The 19,269-nt window shown below is 48.0% G+C and overlaps 1 protein-coding gene across 2 annotated transcripts in view; it reads right to left on the minus strand.

The window, feature by feature from the left end:
• Positions 1-2,040: 2,040 nt before the first annotated feature.
• Positions 2,041-19,269, minus strand: part of ASXL1 (ASXL transcriptional regulator 1) — a 64,324-nt gene continuing 47,095 nt past the window's right edge. For both annotated transcript variants that reach the window (XM_033094639.1, XM_033094640.1), the window contains 9 exons: positions 12,734-12,854; positions 12,561-12,658; positions 11,882-11,975; positions 11,269-11,421; positions 9,859-10,022; positions 9,666-9,762; positions 8,273-8,378; positions 7,343-7,976; positions 2,041-6,822 (listed from right to left, as the gene is read on the minus strand). In XM_033094639.1, coding sequence (XP_032950530.1) covers positions 3,940-6,822; positions 7,343-7,976; positions 8,273-8,378; positions 9,666-9,762; positions 9,859-10,022; positions 11,269-11,421; positions 11,882-11,975; positions 12,561-12,658; positions 12,734-12,854 — 4,350 coding nt within the window. In that variant the 3' untranslated portion in view covers positions 2,041-3,939. The remainder of the gene's footprint in view (positions 6,823-7,342; positions 7,977-8,272; positions 8,379-9,665; positions 9,763-9,858; positions 10,023-11,268; positions 11,422-11,881; positions 11,976-12,560; positions 12,659-12,733; positions 12,855-19,269) is intronic.

Raw genomic sequence — 19,269 nt, forward strand, 5'->3', positions numbered from 1 at the left:
ATCGCTGCAGGACAGAGAGGCGCTGCTGACCCCGGCTGGCTTCTGTCAATGGCGCTCCTGACCACTGCTCGCAGTGTACAGGACGTCAAATGGGAACGCTCCATTAGAACAAGGAACTCAAATTTACTCAGTGACCACACCAGCGACCCTCACTTCACTCGAGACATGGAGAACCTGAACAGCACTGCATTTTTAAAGTAATTTGAAATGCACTACAGATGCTTAGTAGTTACAGGAAACCTAAGAATCCTTTGCAAAGTCATCTCTCCCCTCCTTGGTCTTTGGTATAAAACCAGATTTTGTTAGGTTTGTTATCAATCAGGGGCTCTTACATGAGGGACCCCAGCTGCCTAAGGAGCTTGTGTGCCCTCGGAAATAGTATTCACATCTGCATTCCTGAGGGGACAGGCTCCAGACCTGCCATCGGGCTCTCAGAGGCGCCCGTGTTTTCAGAAAGCCTGAGCCACTGCCCCGACAGCTGTCGTTTCATTCCTCTTCCTTTCCACACAGAGCTTCTGTCTACAACTTTTGCTGGAGCTGTTCATTCCAGGCTTTCAGACTGATGCACAGACATGAGAGGAAGCAGGGCACTGATGTCTGCTTTCAACTATTCATCTCAAGGTAACAAAAAACCCCCTTTGTCACTTTAAATGACACCCACATGAGGGCAACACAGCCCGTGACACCCCCATCTCAAGCAGGGCCTGACTTCCGCAAATGTAGGTTGGACATAAAACAAGTGAATACCTCACCCGGCCAGTAAGACATTCTTGCACATTCGTTTCATCATCCTTTGGACCTTGAGTGAAATGTCTCCCCTACCAGACAGTCTCTAAATTCAGGACTGTGTATTCAACAATAGTGTGAGGCCACAAGCCAGATGTGCAGTCAGGCCACACCACCCCTCAGCACAGCATACCAGGCCGCCATCTCCTCAGCTCCCCCGGGGGTGAGGGTCAGCAAGTGGCAGAAGCCATACAGATTTCTACTCTAAGTTCATGTAGCCACTGTCTGGCCTGGTACAAACGAACGGTCCGGGGTACCAACAACTTTACGAAGTGGGAACTACTATCGCCATTCAGAGATGGAAAAGCTGGCAGAGAGGCTAACTGCTCCACGCACAGCGCTGGCCGGTAGCAGGGCCTGTACTCTAAGCCACCGCCACACGATGCCACCTCCCTGATGAGATGCAACTCCAGATCCTAATGCAACCTAAGCTCCCGCAGACTTAAGTGGACAGAGATTCTGTGACACGAATGCACAAGTACACATTCTCACCACCAGGTGGCTGCCTAGACACCACAGAGTCCCTTAAGCATTAAGCTCTCCAACAGCACCTGTATCTATCAAAACAGCAACACCACAAAACTGCAGCTTGGACGGCCCCAAAAGGTGTCCCACCGCACATTAAGTCTATTTTCTCCAAGTCACAGGACACAAATTAATGGATACAAATTTTAGTTCACTTTTACACTTTTACATATTTTTTCACTTTTTGCGTTCTTTACATACTAAGCTAGTTTCTGACAAGCACAAAAGCATGTATTTAAGTACCCCAGGTAAGTCTGAGGGCTTGACCTGAGAAGTCCACCCCTGCAGGCTGTCATCCACCACCTCGATCCACTAGCATCAGACCCCACCTTGTGCCAGCACCTCCCTCACTGCTGCCTGCCGCTGAGCAGAGGCGCTCAGGTTATGGCTTTTCACGGTTGGGGACTGTTCACCCTCCCCAGGGATCAGCCATTAGAAAACTCTTGGGCAACAGCCTCCGTCTGAGTGAGGCCGTTGGGAAGAGCACCCTGATCACTTTCGTTAGGTTTCTGCTTCCGGTGCACGTGGTGGGAAGTATGTCAAGTCACGCTGTCTGCACACCTGTGAAACTGACAAACCGCGCCTTTCGGACGCACCTCGCAAGAGATCCTTACACAACAGAAGCTCCAGAGCAGCTCCAGAGCTGGCACTTGCTCCAATGCAGCTTCTGCACTCCAGCCTGGCCTTCCCACCCCGCAGGGCAGCCACAGAAGATGACCGAGACCACAGTGCAGGTTGTACAGGTTTATTTTTCCGATACCACGAGACATACAAGAGCAGTGCTGCCCCTGGGCAGCCCCACGGACCAGATGAGTTTCACTGTACCCTAGAGGGGTCCCAAGGTCACAGAAGGAAGGAGGATCAAGCAGGCTTGGGCCTCTGCTCCCTATCTTTGGTAAACAGACTCTGGAAGTTGACAACTTGGACTTGGCCAAAACGGCATTGAAACCACCACATCATTGCCAACTTCTCACTCATGCTTCGGAGGACAAAAACGCCACATTGGATGAAATGGGGGGGTGGGGGGAAGAAGGGGAGGACCTTTCAGATGAAATGAGACCTGCTTAAGTCATACTAATTTTATACTTCACACAGAAGCACTCGCACAGGGAGACTGAAGTCAAACAAGGACTCCCAAATATGCAACAAGTCGAGGTATGAGAAACAAGGCAGGAAGCAGGGTGAGGGAAGACAACTATGGAGACATCTATTTGTTAGAAATGTGTTGGAAGAGGCAGGCAGCAGGCCTGGCTGTTTCTTCCCCAACCTGCTGTCAAAAGTATGCCAACAGGAGCCCTGTGGCTCCCAGAGAGCACGGTCCCGGTACTGCTGACAGGTGGGCTGGCCCTGGAGCCAGGTCTGGAAGCTCCACCTGGGGGATGCCCAGGGCACTCACCCTTGAATCCAGAAGCACTTAACACGGGAGGTGTGGTTTGTCACTGGCAGCAAACAGCCAGTGAAGGTTGGAGAAGAGATGTGGAGTGAGCGAGCAGGCAGGCTGCAGCAGAGCCCTGTCACACGTCACCGGGCCAACCTAGCAGGTGACAGGTCACTCCCTCTACCCTCAGGTCAGGCAGCACAGCATGCAGTGGCTCCGACACAGGTGGAGAGGTCAATTACACCACTTTAATGCAATGACGCCCAAGACGTAAAGTAAGGGAGAGACGATCATGTTCTCTGTACAATACATCCATTTACAGAATCGGCCAGTACTGTGTACAACATATAAATACATGATAAAACATCAGAGGTGCAGAGAGCATACTTACAGAAGCCAAAAAATTCACTTTATACATCCAAGGGTAAAGAGTTAAAAATATAAAAATAGGAAACACACACTGCTTTGAAATGTAAAATGACTTTCACATACACAGGTGTGTGGAGATGTCCGCTCCCCGAGTCCAACGTGACGGGGAGGGTGGCAGGCAGACGCATCCACCTGCCAAACACCTGGACATCTGACTGACAAGGTCTACAGATGGCATTTTAAGAAGAAAGACAACCCTCTGCCCGACCCCACTGTCCAAGCAGGTCTATTCAAGGTTCCAAAGGCTCCTGTGGCCAGTGGCTTGTACCGAGACAGCAACGTCCCAACTCTGCTTCAGCAGCAAAACCAAAGGTCAAACTGGCTCCACCAACTGGCTGTGCCCCTGAGGTCAGCAGGTGCTCGAGCCCCCTGGTGGGCACTGCTGGCAGTTACTTAACCCTGTGCTGCTTCTTCCCCAATCATCGGCTCCCCAGCAGAAGGAAAGATGGCAGGGAGGGGGCAGTGGAAGACTGACATTTCTACTCAGTTCGGGTAGGTTAGTTCCCTTAGTGGAGAACACAACCTTCTTTCTTCAGTTTCAAGTCCCTCTGGGTGTCAAACAGGCTCCCCACACCGCATACCAGGCTCTGTCTGCGGGAGAGCTGGGGTGGCAGCCCAATGCGTCGCCCTTCGAGAAACCCTCCAGCAAGACCAGAAGGTTGGTAAGTGAGAGAGCCTTCTGGCACTATCAATTTCAGGGCGAGGCAAGAGTGCTCCTGCCTAGAGACAGAGTCTATTATATCAATGATATTCTGTATGCAGACTTAAGCTCATTATCAAAATACACACTAAATATACACCTTTCCCATGGCCATAATTTATTATCTCACCACAAGGCACAATACACAGAGCTTGGAGGGCCCGATACAGTCATCGTGACAGAAGGCGCCGCAGCCCTGGCACATGATCATGGCTTTCAGGCTGCACGCACACTGGAGCGAGATGCTCTCCACTGTGCTGCTGTCGGTGAACATCTGCAAGGACAGCGACGCGCTGTGGCTCGCACCGAAGTTTGCTTTGTGGCTCAGCTGCACCACGCTCCCAGCAAGGCCTTTGGGAAAGGCAGGGGCGCTGGAGGAGTAATTAAAGCTGGTGGAACTTAGCTGGAGTCTGGCAAGCTTCCCATAAAATGCCTGTTTGATGTTGAGTTGGGAGGGGATAGAAGGCTCCAGAGGCTGACTGAGCCCTTTCCCAGGCTCTCGGGGCAATTTCCAGAAGGGCAAGTCAAGGACAAAGGGCATCGCTTGCAAGTGATCCACCAGCTCCCGAGGACCAGGCCCGGCTGCGTTTCTGTTCTCTGCATTCACCTTGAGAGGCCCCCCCACAAAAGTCTTCTCACTCTTGATGCTGCCGACAGAGGCAGGTGGTGGCTTTGGAGCCCTGTCTTCCCGCGCAGTCTGTACCCCACCAGACACAGAGTTTTTACCCAACTTTCTGCTGGGAAAAGCAGGAGGGGCATCCGCGGGTACTGGCACTGGCTCCACAGGCCTGGGGCACTGAAGGGCTGCAGGCGCATTCATAGAGCCAAAGAGCTTCTTCCCTTGGCCCCCAGCACTGTTCTGATCACCCAGGGCCTGACCTGTCTGATTGGGACCCAAGGAGATCACATTGGGAGATGAGAAACAAGGGACTCGCGAGGTAGTGAGATTTTCTGGACTCCTGCCTGGGGCAGCATTGGAATTACTGCACTGGGACAAGTCGCGGGCTTCCTTCTGTTCTTCAAAACTAAAGGGAGAGAACTGCTCTTTGGAATCCACTTCTACTTTCCCAGAGGCAGCTGTTGGATTTGTCACTGGGTATAGGGAGCCTAAACTGGGGACTGTCTTGGAAATCTTTTGGGGCACGCTAGGAGCCTGGGTGGCCTCCAGCCTCACAAGACCAGTACTTGCTTCAAGACTGTCAGGCAGAAGAGGTTCCTTTGAAGCTCTTAAAGAACTGGGGCTGCTCCTGCCACCCATGCAATTGTTTTCCCCAGGATCTTGCAAAGATCCCACCCCCTGCTCTTTCGTAAGTGGGAATCGTGGGGGTTCGGGTTTGCTGCCACTGAGGCCTGGAGGAAGAACCTTCTCTAGGGGCAAGTTGCCCTGCAGCAACTGCATCACAAGTGGGTTAGTGGCCTCCACTGAGGACCCAGGCCTGCCCAGGGAGATGGGCTTTGGCTGGTACTCAGTACTGGCCAGCAGCAGGGAGTCTGGTATCTTTTGGGGTACCGCACATACACGAGACACCCAGCTCTGAGGAGCCAGCATCCTGTCTGTCCTTGTAACCAGACTCGGGTCACCATTCACCTTGGAGAGCGAGGCAGAGTCCTTCCTGTCACGTTTCTCCTCCTTGTCCACGGCCGAGGCTCTCTTCATCACTGTGGCTTCCCTGGGGTCAGCCTCACTGCTGTCCTCGGAGAGGTGGCCTTCAAAGTCAGAGGCTGTGTCTGTGGACTCGCTGTGAGGACTCAGGGCTTCAGAGTCACCATTGATTTTCAGCTTTTCAACGTCTACCTGTTTGCAGTCGCGGCCAGCACTGTCGATACACCCCCGAGATGGCACTGTCCAGAGTGAGGAACAATTGTCGGGGAGCTCTAGACCCTCTTCAGCTGTCAAACCCTCCGGCAATGCGGGAATGAGGGGAGCAGCCTTCTCCCACTCTCCTCCGACCTGGGCCTCAACAGATGGGACAGTGTCCGAGTCTGATTCGGGCTGTCCCACTGCCTTGTCATTTGACAGGCCAGGCATCCAAGAAACAGCACCATCCGAGATGAGAGCCTTGGTTTTCAAGTCTTCTTGTCTAGAAGCACTTTCCCTCCTGGGTGGGCACAAGTCACCAAGTCCTAATTTGTCATCAAATTGACTGTCCTGTAGGCAACCAACCGATGACAATTCGGGGGCAGAAGTGGGGGTCACGTTCACAGGATCCTTCATGGCTGGATTACTGTCACTGTCCAGAGCCTGGCCAGTTTCTGCTCCTACTACAGCACCCCCCACCAGAGACTGAACAGGACCATTCTCTGGGGGACAAGTCGGTCCTTGCTCCTCATTAGCCTTTTCCCAAGTGGCACAAGACTCACCCTCAGTTCTAATATCCAGATGCAATACAGGCTGCTCGACTAATCTCTCAGGTGCTGGGGTTTTGGAGGACAGCGGGGGCAAAGCCTGGCACGGCTGGTCCCCAGTGGGAGCAATTGGGAGTTGGGAGACATCTTCCAGGCCGCTTGTGAGGACGGGCACCCCTTGTAGTGGGCAGCTCTCCTCCTCTCTGAGAGAAGCCAGGTCCTCTCTCCTGGCTCTGGGTGCGGCAGTTCCAGCCTGGGTGTGCTCCCCGTTTAGAGGATGAAGCGGCAGTAGTTGTGTTCGCTGTAGATCTGACGCACACTCTCGAGGGGTGCTCGGGGCTCCCCTGGGCTCAGGGTGGCCACAGGCCTCACCACCATCACCACTGCTGCGGCCTCTGCCACCTCCCTCATCGGTGGCCCTGCTGCAACCTCCACCCGGGCCACCCCCCCCTCCGATGGCAGTGGTGGCCGCCTCTCGATGGCAGTGGTGGCCTCTCGCCCCTCGGACCTGCAGAGCACGGGCTTTAATGTCTGCAAGGGTCCTGGCGCTAGTCCAGCCGCGGCAGGAGGACTCCGTGATGGGGACGATGCGGGGACATATCTGGTAAGTGGGCTGACCTTTAACCACCCAGGGTGGTTTGATACGTGAAAGTTGAATCTGCAAGAGAAGAATGAGAGAACAGTTTTCAGTGACTGGGTGTTTGGACCTAGGCACTGTAAAGCTAAACTGAAATTCTAGTAGCTTATGGGTCACGGACTCACGGACTAGAGAATCATATCATTTTCCTTCAAAATGAAACAGTCATGGTAAAATGGCTGCCCACAATACCACACCAATCTGAGAAGGCTCTGCTCAAGGGCCCTCTCACGTCTACACTGCATTTCTGGTGGGACTGTGCGAATCACTACACAAAGCATCTAACTCCACCTAATAAAAGATTAAAAAAAACCCCACAGGATTCTGACCTCTAGACATAACTTCAACAGAGTGAACAAACAAGTGAGGCAGAAAAGACCCTCATCCCCTTGATCACCACGTTGGTCTCAGGAATGGCTCTCTTATAGAGGGCTCTACACGCCCACAAAATCAACACAAGGGTGCCACAAAGGGGCTCCACAAATCTGGCCCTCAAGGGGAACGTAGTCCCAGGGCAGCCAAGAATCAAACAGCTTCCTACCCGGATGGGCGGGACTTTGGGCTCCTCTTTGGTGGGCTGTGGCTTTTCGGTGTGAACACTTTCAATTGTGTTACGAAAGGACTGACGATCTTCAAGCCGGGGCTTCTTTTCGGGAAAGGACGCAGAGGCCGCCTGCTCAAAGGATTTCCTCTTCTGATCCTTGGGGTCCTGATCCACAGTCTCCTGAGGCAAGCTGGGAATTCTGTCTGGAGACGCAGAGGCCCGAGCCAGGTCATCCAGATCGGTCTGGATCCGAGAAGCCCCCGTTTCCGCTGTGAATTCAGGACCCTCAGGGTCAGGCACTGCAGAGGACGTGCTGGGCAGGTGGGGGCTGCCCACCCCAGCTGAGTCAATCTTAGCCTCTCCATCCTTGTAGAGGGGGATGTCTGGTGCCACCGACTGTGTGTCTTTAGCAAGCCCTCCTTGTTCTGGCTCCTGTTTTTTGTACAGATTCCTTCTGGCTCTGGTTCGGAGATCTGGCCGAGAGCGTTTCTTGAAATGCCCATCTCGCTGCCGAGTGGCTGGACCACGTTGTGGCCGTGCTGATTCTCCTGGGACACGCAAGTCACTCTTGATTTCAGCCTCCTCCTTGCCCACGTTCTGCTGCAACAACTCTTCTCTGGTCAAACCCAATCTGCAAACCAAACTCACACCATCAGTTACAGGGCAGAGAGGACATGTTCACTTTATTTCTATGAATAACGCACACCCAGATGTCAGAGATCTCAGAACCAAAAAATCTGCATGGTGTGTAACACTAATTATAGGAAAACCTCTGGGAGCTTCCGTATGATTGGCATTAAGCTAAATGAGCAGAGTCACTGCGATCTCTACATTCTTGTCCAAACAGAAACATGCATGGCTGTGAGAACATCTGCCTCTATTCCCCCAAAAGCCCAGACCAGCACTCACAGCAACCAAGTGCCTTACTTCTGTCCATAGTAGTCTTCAAAGAACTTTTCTTTCCACTGTTCTACCTTCTTTTCCTTCTCCATTTCCTGTCGTATCCTGACTTGCATCTCATGAGTGAATTCGCCTAGAGAGAAACAAAATTTTTTGAGTACATGCATTCAGGATAATCATGTCTGTCTTATGGAAAGCCAAATCTTGCAATTCTACCTCATCAGTTTTCAAAATACATGTGACTTTGGTGAGTTTAGAGATCTTTTTTTAACCTCTATGTCCTTGAGAAGATTTCTCACATCATGCTTCCGCAGGATACAACTAACACGTCTATTATAAGGAAAATGTACTCTTCCCAGGGTGATTAGTCATTCAACAGCACGCAGCACGTTGTTGAGAAAAGCAAAATAAACAAACAAACAAACCACTCTTGCTGTGTGAAAAAAGTTAAACTAGCAGACCTGATTGCTTATCCTTAGAAAGGCCTGCTTACAAGGTTGGCCCTTGGCTGACACCTGGGAACCTGTATTTCGGGAGGGTTCCCAATCCCCTAATATGAACGGCTCACTGTGCCTAAGCTGTTGCTGCGAACAAGATGGCTTATGGGGAGCACCGGTTCTCCTTTGGGGAATCTGGAATTTGGGTATGGACCAGGCACATTTGGGTATGGACCAGGCACATGCATGCTACATGATCAGCTCCCAGTAAAAACCCTGGGCACCAAATCTTTAGCAAACTTCCCTGGCAGACCACACACGTGTGTTGTCACAAGTCGTTGCTGGGGGAATGGAGCACACCCTGTGTGTGACTCCACTGGGAGAGGACCTTGGAAGCCTACACCTGCTTTTCCTGCACTTCCCCCCAGGCCTCTTTTCCCTTCGCCGATTTTGCTCTGTATTCTTCCACTGTAATAAATTACAGCCATGAAGACGACTCTGTGCTGCGTCCTCCTAGTGAATCGTCAAACCTGGAGGGGGACTTGGGGACCTCCCAACACATTCCCCTTGTAGCTTTGCACAGAATTAAATTAGGAGAGCTAACAATCCTCCAAGTGGCAATGTCTAAAAGCAGAGTATCTGCTCAATGCCACGGTGCTCTTCCCTCCACCGATCCAGACAACACCACGCTTCCTGGAAAGAATAGGAGTTGCCAGTTTCAGTGATGAAGAGGTGATGCAGATGGATACACACACAAAACAGTGAAAGCCCCAATAGCTGTCATTTCTGTAGAGCTCTGGAGCACATTAACACCTGCCACATCTATTAGTAATGTGAGGAAAGCCTGCCTTATACTACAAATCCCTTGGGAAAAAAGGGAGATTGGTGAAAATGAGTGTTTGGGTTTTAAGTACCAAGAGACAAGTGACACCACCTACGGCAGGTACCCTTTTAAGCCACCTGAGATGAGAATTTCTACTCACCATCAGCCAGGCGTTCCCGCCAGCTCTGAGCCGCATGGGTGAAAAACTCATTATTCAGTGCACTGCTGCTGAGACGCAACAGGCCATCGGTCCCCACCTAGAAGGATCAGCAAATAACCCAATAAATTAAAACCTTAGAAAGAAAACAGAAGCTCCCTCAGAGAGAAGCAAAGAGGAGGCTGCCCATCTGTACCTGTCTGTCCACTTCAGGCAGCAGGAAGAGGAGCTGCTGCTGGAAGTGGGATGGCAGGGCGTGGAAGGTCCGAGAGTTTATCAGGGCCCGGAGGTTGGTATTAACAAGGATGGACCCAGGTGTTTCAAAATCTATCTCTTCCCCTCTGTTGCGCTTCATTTGACCTGTGATGTTTGAAGCAGTAAAAAACAAGGTATAGATTTTCAGCTTAAGAAAAAAGCAAATGTTAACTAAGGGGAAAAACTTGGATGGCAGCACCCAAGCGACCCAGAACTTATCTGCACACAATCTGCTTAATTGCCCAGCCCATCCTAACCTGTATTCTTTCCAGGTACTGTCACTGCCATCAAACCTAAGCGAACATTTGGGCTTGTATCCTCTCAGACAACTCTGCACCAAGCTGTGTCACAGCCTGAAGAGGACACTCTTTTCACAGAAAACCAGGCAGGGGGCAGACTCTGACCTTCCCTCCAAAGCTGGAGAACAAGTTCCACAAAGCCAACTGGAGAAATGATGGCAGCTATCTAAAAGCAAATCTAGTTAGTGTTCTACAGGAAAATCTGCAGAAGCCTTTGTGAATGAGCTAGACAGGTATGATCTCCATGCAGAAAGGTACTAAGGGTTGTTTAAAGCCTACTGAAATGTCAATACCTTTCACAGAAGCCTCAGCAAATGTTACTTTTATTTATTTTTTTTAAGTCACTAAGATAGAGACCCATGAGACCTTAGATTAAGCACTGCTGATAAGCTGGAAAAACAGCAAGGGAGACAACCTAGTTCACATCTGGGCAATGGTTTATTCTAATTTTCAGAAGCCAAGGCTAGTCCTCTTAATGGTTTCCTGTGGTCCATCTACAAACAACCAGCATGTGGGCTCTGAGAAATAAATCCAGAAATAGCAACAGCAAACTGGCTTGCAAGCAGCTCCACTGGGGGCGGGAGGTGCACACTACTGAATTTGTTTGCATCCCCCAAATTCAACTTAGGCTTCCATTTAACATACTAAGTAGGTTATAAAAAAGGGGGGAGGGGACATCTGACAGCAACTACAGATATTCAGAACAAACGTGGCAGGATGCTACCAAAGAAAGAAAACGGACGTTGGAATTCTTCAGTGAGAAGCTCAGAAGCAATTTTCACTCACTTGCACACTAAGCAGTATCAAGGCAGGCACAGGCTGGGACCTTAGGGACATACAAGAGGTCATGTGGTACCATCTCTGCCCATAAGGAACTCTCTCAGTCTAGCAGACAAGAGCTATACATGGAATAACCAAAACGCGAGGTAAAAACCAACAAGGGCCAACCAAGAAGTAAAAATAAACTGGTAAAAGTAGAGCAGACTTCATCTTCTCACTACGCCTGCAAGGGCCCTCTTTCCAGGTAGAGAAATGAGTGCCACGCCACTCACCTGTGGCCGGTTTCCGGAAGCCTCTCGGGAGCGGGGCAGGGTCCCGGGTGACCTCGGCCTGGCCACGAATAGCAGCGCTGCCCAGGGCCAGAGAGCCGCTGCTGCTGCTGGAGGGGCTGCCACTGTCGCCGTCGGCGTGGCGGCCTGAGAACCCTGAAGGCACAGCATTTCACTGGTCAAAAGTACCACCCGCCGCTCCCATGGCTCTGACAAGCGTCCTTCTCCCAGCTCTCCCTGACATGCTGCCGGCAACACTGTGTGCTTCCGTGGCCCAGCTGTGGGCTGGCAGAGCTTACCACCTCACGGGCTGGCTTTCAAGCATCATGTAAGAATGCCAAACCACCGCCTTAATTCGCACAGCACTACAGCTTTTACAAAGCACCTGCACACTCCTTCACTGGGCTCTCAGGACTGCCCTGAGGCAAAAGGGGGCCCTAGCAGAGCCCAGCACCGAGACCTAGGGCAGGTGTCACCACCACGCTGCTGCCTCCAGGACAGGGTCTCCCGACTCCTCTGGCCTCACACTACCGACGGCACAAACTGCTGCTAGAGGGAGGCAGGTCCCCAGGACCTGAGGAAGGAGCACCACGATCACGAGCTTACACATACATACCTGATGCAGATTCCACGTGGGCCCCGTTTACCTTCAGAGGAGTCAGCACAACGCGAGGCAGCATGACCCCGGTCTTTTTCTTTGGCTTGTTTGCCTATATTCCCAGAGGGGATACAGAAAGAGCCTGAGTCACCTGCAGGGCCGCAGCAGCACTCCCTCTGGCCGCGTCTCCACTTACTATCTTATAAAAACAAGAGTTCATATCCAACTAGCTCAGGCAGGTAATGCCGACGGCAGCACTGACTGATGTCATGGAGCCATCACCCGGAGCCATGGATGCATGGACCCGGTGCCAAGCATCACCCAAGCTGAAGACAAGCTGTCATTATCGCCCAGGTCCCAAAGCTAGTGAGTGGAAGGGCCATAACTCAAACCTCTGACTCTCAGGCTCGCGTTCTCCCCACTCTACACCATGCTTTACTTTTCCCTGGATGTTTCCATGTTTGTCATAAAAAACAAACAAACTTACCCAGCCATGGTGAAGAGAAAAAACAAATTACTGCTCTCAGATCGAGGACCCACTGTTCCTACTGCCCTCTTTAAGTGGTACTACCAGGGGGAGGCCAAACTGATTTTCTCCACTCTGCAAACATGCTCCCAGTTAACTGCACGAGGGAGAGTCCTGTCTTGTGACCGGCCTCACTTATCCCCCCGCCTAGTCACCAACCCTCCTCCCTACCTGTGAGGAAGCTCTGTAGCTGTCCCTGGGATTGGAAAGAGGCCGACTCTGAGATTCTGTAGAACAGGATGCATTTGAAGATGTTTCATCAAGAGATACTGGAAGAGAGGAAGATAAAGGTTAGTCCCTAACAATTACTTGCAGCTCCTCACCCATCTTGTTAGGACACTTACCATCATTTTCACCACTCACAGTGCTGGTTTCATTAGACCCACAGCTCTCCACATCGGCTGTGTCCTCTGGCTCCTCTCCCTCCACGGCAGTCGGATTTCGAGACCACTGCAGGGCGTCCTTCTGTGACAGTACGGAAAACTCGGGTAAGCAAAACCCCACAAATCCTACAAGCACTGCAGTCATTCCTCAATGTGTACTGCTTTTCCCCTTCCAACTGACCTTTCTCAGCAAGGTCTTTTCATACATACATCAAGAATGTTAGATATAATTTTGCATTCAATCATTCATTAAACATTTATGGGGTGCCTCCTATAAGTTACACCATGCTAGTTCCTAGGGGGAGAGCAGGGATATCAGGAGGGGGAAACAGGGCCCTGCCCTCAAGGAGCTCAACTGAGTAGGGAAGAAAATCAAATCTATTACGTTACAAAGCACAGTGAAAGAGGTATACAGAGAGCTGCAGCAGCCCAGAAGATGGGGTGTCTAAGCCATTAAGTTTGAGAAAAGGGCATGGAGTACAGAAAGTAAGGATAAGGGAGGTAAGGCTTCTAAGGAGACATGTTGCTTGAGCTAAGTTTTAAAAGTTAGCAAGTAGGCAAATAGGTTGGCAGTGGAAAGACAAGAGGGAGTTCTAGATAATGGGATGAGCAACTGTGGAAGAATATTCCAAACTCAAGGAAACTGCAGATTCCAGTAGGCACGTGGCGAGTTGGATATGAGAAGAGGCTAGAGATCGCTCTAGCAAGAGTGTACATAATAAGACACTGTGCGGGGGGCCGGCCCGGTGGCTCATGCGGTTGGAGCTCCATGCTCCTAACGCTGAAGGTTGCCGGTTCGATTCCCACATGGGCCGGTGGGCTCTCAACCAAGGGTGCCCAGTTTGATTCCTCGAGTCCCGCAAGGGATGGTGGGCAGCGGCCCCTGCAACTAAGGTTGAACACGGCACCTTGAGCTGAGCTCCCGGATGGCTCAGTTGGTTGGAGCGCGTCCTCTCAACCACAAGGTTGCCGGTTCGACTCCCGCAAGGGATGGTGGGCTGCGCCCCCTGCAACTAGCAACGGCAACTGGACCTGGAGCTGAGCTGCGCTCTCCACAGCTAAGATTGAAAGGACAACAACTTGACTTGGGAAAAAGTCCTGGAAGTACTCACTGTTCCTCAATAAAGTCCTGTTCCCCTTCCCCAATAAAATCTTTAAAAAAAAAAAAAAAAAGAAAGAAAGACACTGTGCACTGAGGGATTAAGACTTTCATTGCTTTCGGAATTTCTGAAGGACATTAGGGAAATGATCTTAGTTTTAGGAATTTCATTCTGTTAACCCTGGGAAGTCTGGAGGTAGGAAGAATTAGACTATGACAGAAGAAAAATGAAGACCTAAACTAAAGTAAGACAGTGGAAACAAAGCTAGAGTATAGAGGAGAGCTCCACGCCAAGTTTCATCTGCTAAATGCTTCTTCCAACAGGCTGTGTTGTAGTCTCAAAATTAAACACCCATTCCCAAGAAAAACTTAGGAACTACCTCACACCTTGAAACTAGGAAGGAGTAGGTAATTAATACTAAGAAAGGGGTAATATTGAAGAAAGAGTAATATTGAGGGTTAGAGAGGAGGAGCACACATAATTTGGGGCGGGGATGTCTTCTTCTTTGAATAAAAATGTGTAAAGAAGGATAGGTAAAAATCATGATTCTACCTCTTACAAATATACCAGAAATTTGTAAGGGAAATCCACAAAATTCTAATTCATCAATTTCATGGGTCCCTTGATCTACTAAGTTTTTCATTACTAAGCTTTTAATTTATTTTCATTACTTTAAGCCCAAATCAAGCTGACTTCAATTCATAAAAAGGAAAATGGCTTTTTAGATCTTTGTCTCTTTTCCCTACCTGCTGTAAATGCTCCTCAGAATCAAAAGCTAAAGAATACTTTAGTATTAAGCTTGCGATTATGCTTATTAACTGCCATGTTCTTGGAATGACGCAACAAACTTACTCTCTGACCCCATGGACAAACTAACATACACTACTCATTAATGAATAGAGAGGGCCTACTACAGTGGCAAAACTGACCCCAAAACTCCAGTTCTGGCAAGAGCGTGGGAAAATTATGTATATACTATTGGGGAGAGTGGAAATGGTATCGAAAGATTCAGACGCTGCCAGTGGGAAAGCAAACTGTAACAATAACCTGAAAAATGTAGGTACCCTTTAACCAAACACTTCTATTCCTGAGACTTGAAAAGAACAACGTTTAAATATAACAAACTTAAAAAGAATAATCCTTAAAAAGAAGAAAATTAATCAAATGAATTACAATAAAATTAAGATCCTCTGTTCAACAAGACACCATTAATGGAGTAAAAAGGGCAAGCTACCCACGGAGTTGGAGATACCTGCAACTCATATAATCAATAAAGAACTTGTGTAGCTGGACCATATAAATCAATAAGAAAAAGGAAACAAAGAAGAAAAACAGGCAAAAGATGTGAATTACGCACTGCACTACAGAGGACATCCAAATGGCCAACATTCACATGAAAAGGCATTTCACCTAACAATAAGGAAGACACAAAATAAAGCAAATTAAAACCACAACAAGGTGGCAACACTTAAGAATGGCTAAAATTAAAGTTTAACAAAATACCATGTAGTGCTAGTGAGGATGTGGAACAAGTACCCTGAAAATGGATCCAACCATGTGAGAATATAGTTTGGCATTATCTGGTACAGTTGAAAATACAAACCTCCCATGACCCAGTAATGTCAGTCCCTAAGTTTGGATTCTCTAGAGAAATACATGCCTACGCACATCAAAAAGCACAGAAGTTCACAGCAGCAGCCTTTGTAACTTGGGCTATAAACAACCCAAATGCCCATTGGTCAGTAGGCAATGGTTAGGGTACTCAATAAATGGACATTATCAAATCATAAAAAATGAACAAACCACAATGACTCACAACAATATGGATGCTTCTTAAAAACAATACATTGAATGAAACAAGCCAGGCACAAAAGGATGCGTACTGTAATGATTCCATTTGTAAAAAGTTCAAAAACAGGCAAAATTAAAGTATAGCATTGGTAATGCACACACAGGTGGGAAACAATAAAGCAAGAAAATGACTTCCCCAAAACCAGGATAGTAATGTCTTTAAGGGGAGAAAGGGAGTTGTGATAGGGAAGGGGTTCGGGTGGGGGAGGGGCGGCTCTGGGCTGCGGCCACGTTGGCTGTGGCGATCTGCGTGGCCCTTACAAAGGTGTTTCCTCTATAATACAGGCGCACCTCAGATACTGCAGGTTCAGTTCCAGTCCACCGCAATAAAGCAATAAAAGGTCACAAATTTTTGCTTTCCCAATGCATATGTATGTTTACACTACTTATACTGTAGTCTATTAAGTGTGCAATAGCATTATGTCTAAAAAAAAAAAAAACATACCTTAATTAAAAATTACTTTATTGCTAAAAAATGCTAACCATCATCGGAGCCTTCAGCTAGTCGTAAGCATTTTTTTTTTTTTAATTGGGGAATGTTGGGGAACAGTGTGTTTCTCCAGGGCCCATCAGCTTCAAGTCATTGTCCTTCAATCTAGTTGTAGAGGGTGCGGCTCGGCTCCAAGTCCAGTTGCCGTTTTCAATCTTTGGTTGCCGGGGGCGCAGCCCACCATCCTATGCGGGAATTGAACCCGCAACCCTGTTGTTAAGAGCTCACGTTCCAACCGAGCCATCCGGCTGCCCCTCTGGAAGCTCAGCGGCAGCTCATTGTTTTCAATCTAGTTGTGGAGGGCGCAGCTCAATGGCCCATGGTGGGAATCGAACCCGCAACCCTGTTGTTAAAGAGCTTGCGCTCTAACCAACTGAGCCATCTGGCCGCCCCAGTTGTAAGCATTTTATTGATGGAGTCTTGCCACAATGTTGATGGCTGCTGACTGATCAGGGAGGCGGTGGTTGAAAGCTGGGCTGGCTGTGGCAATTTCTTATAACAATGAAGTTTGAAGCATTGATGGACTCTGACTGACTCTTCCTGTCACAAATGACTTCTCTGTAGCATGCGATGCTGTTTGACAGCCGAACTTTCAAAATTAGAGTCAGTCCTCTCAAACCCTGCCACTGCTTTATTAACCAAATTTATGTAACAGTCTAAATCCTTTGCTATTGTTTCAACAATCCTCACAGTATCTTCACCAGGAGTAGTTTCCATCTCAAACCACTTTCTTTGCTAATACATAAGAAGCAACTCCTCATCCGCTAAAATTTTATCATGAGATGTAAAATTTTATCATGAGATCGCAGCAATTCAGTCACATCTTCAGGCTCCACTTCTAATTCTAGTTCTCTTGCTATTTCCACCACATCTGCAGTTACTTCCTCCACTGAAATCTTGACTCCCTCAAAGTCATCCATGAGGGTTGGAATCAACTTCTTCAAACTCCTGTTAATGTGGATATTGTGACCACTATCCATGAATCATGAATGTTTAATGGCATCTATAATGGTGAATCCTTTCCAGAAGGCTTTCAGTTTACATTGCCCAGGTCCAACAGAGGGCTCACTATCTATGGAAGCTGTAGCCTTATGAAATGTATTTCTTAATAAGACTTGAAAGTCAAAATCACTCCTTGATCAGTGGGCTGCAGAATGGATATTGTGTTAACAGGCATGAAAACATCATTAATCTAGTACTTCTCCATCAGAGCTCTCGGGTAACCAGCTACATTGTCAATGAGCAGTGATATTTTAAAAGGAATTTTTTCCCTGAGTAATAGGTGTCAACAGTGGACTTAAAATATTCAGGAAATCATGTTGTAAACAGATGTGCTGTCATCCAGGCTTTGTTCTTCCATTTATAGAGCACAGGCAAAGTAGATTTAGCATAATTCTAAGGGCCCTAAGATTTTCGGAATGGTAAATCAGCATTGGCTTTAACTTAAAATCACCAGCTGCATTAGTCCCCAGCAAGTCAGCCTATCCTCTGAAGCTTTGAAGCCAGGCACTGGCTTCTCAAGAACTCTCCAGCTATGGAAGTCCTAGATGGCATCTCCTTCCAATATGAGGCTGTTTCGTCTACACTGAATGTGTTGTTTACTGGAGATATCTTCATTAATTATCTTAGCTTGATCTTCTGGATAACTTGCTGTCGCTTCTATATCAGCACTTGCTGCTCTATCTTGCACTTTTATGTTATGGACAGGGCTTCTTTCCTTAAACCTCATGAACCAAATTCTTCTGCTGCTTCCTCACCTCTCTCAGCCTTCATAGAACTGAAAAGAATTAGGGCCTTGCTGTGAATTAGGCTTTGGCTTAAAGGAATGTTGTAGCTGGTTTAATATTCTATTCAGACTACTAAAACTTTCTCCATATCAGCAATAAGGCTGATACCATTTCTTATCATTTGTGTGTTCAGTGGAGTAGCACTTTTAATTTCCTTCAAGAACTTTTCCTTTGTATTCGCAACTTGACTAACCGGAGCAAGAGGCCTAGCTTGGCTTTTGACATGCCTTCCTCACTAAGCTTAATCAGATCTAGCTTTTGATTTAAAGTAAGAGACGTGCGACTCTTCCTTTCACTTGAACACTTAAGAGATCACTGTAGGGTTATTAATGGGCCCAATTTCAATATTGTTATGTCTCAGGGAACAGGGAGGCCCAAGGAGAGGAAGAGATACTGGGGAACAGCCGGTACTGGTAGTCAGAACACACGTGACCTTTTATCAATTAAGTTCACTCTTACATGGGTGCAGTTCATGACAACTCAAAACAATTATAATAGTAACATCAAAGATCACTGGTCACAGATCACCATAACAAATATAATAATGGAAAAGTCTGAAACATTGCAAGAATTAATGCTGTTTGAAAAATGGCACTATTATGGTAGACTTGCTGGATGCAGGTTTGCCATAAACCTTCAATTTGTAAAAAACACACTATCTGTGAAGTGTAATAAAGTAAAGCACAATAAAACGAGTGTTTCTATAAAAGAACACTACCAGATAGCCATTTGAAATAAAGCTGTAGAATTGCTAATGGAAAGAGAAATGATGAAGCAGCAAGTGAATTAAGCAGTTAAATTCATACAGCATGATTCCACCATGTTTTTAAAAATAAAAATTGTGTGAATGTGTTTGCATAGGCAAAAGAGAAATATTCCCTAGGGTGTTAGCCATCAAGAACCACGTCCAGGTGGTGAAGTTGTGAGTACTTTACTTTCCTCTTGACTTTGGGGTATTTTCTACAATTAATGTGTACTGTTTTTTGTGATCAAGAAAATAACATTTAAAAAGAAAAATTAAGGTGCTGAACGCTTCGCCAACAGCTAAGTCAAATTTCCTTCTACTTAGATCCCAGAGTCCAGGGGGAAACCCAGTGATTATAAATCTCATTAATTAAACAGAGATACTGTCCACTCATTCGCAATTCAAACTACCCATTGTTTCTAAAGTCATACATTTTCAGTAAAAAGCAAACAGGAGAACAAATCTTTACAAAAAAGCAAGATTTGCAGTTTTAGTTCTGCATTTTTTGGATCGTTAATCTTTTC

This window comes from Rhinolophus ferrumequinum, chromosome 23, assembly GCF_004115265.2.
Source record: "Rhinolophus ferrumequinum isolate MPI-CBG mRhiFer1 chromosome 23, mRhiFer1_v1.p, whole genome shotgun sequence".
Lineage (NCBI taxonomy): Eukaryota > Metazoa > Chordata > Mammalia > Chiroptera > Rhinolophidae > Rhinolophus > Rhinolophus ferrumequinum.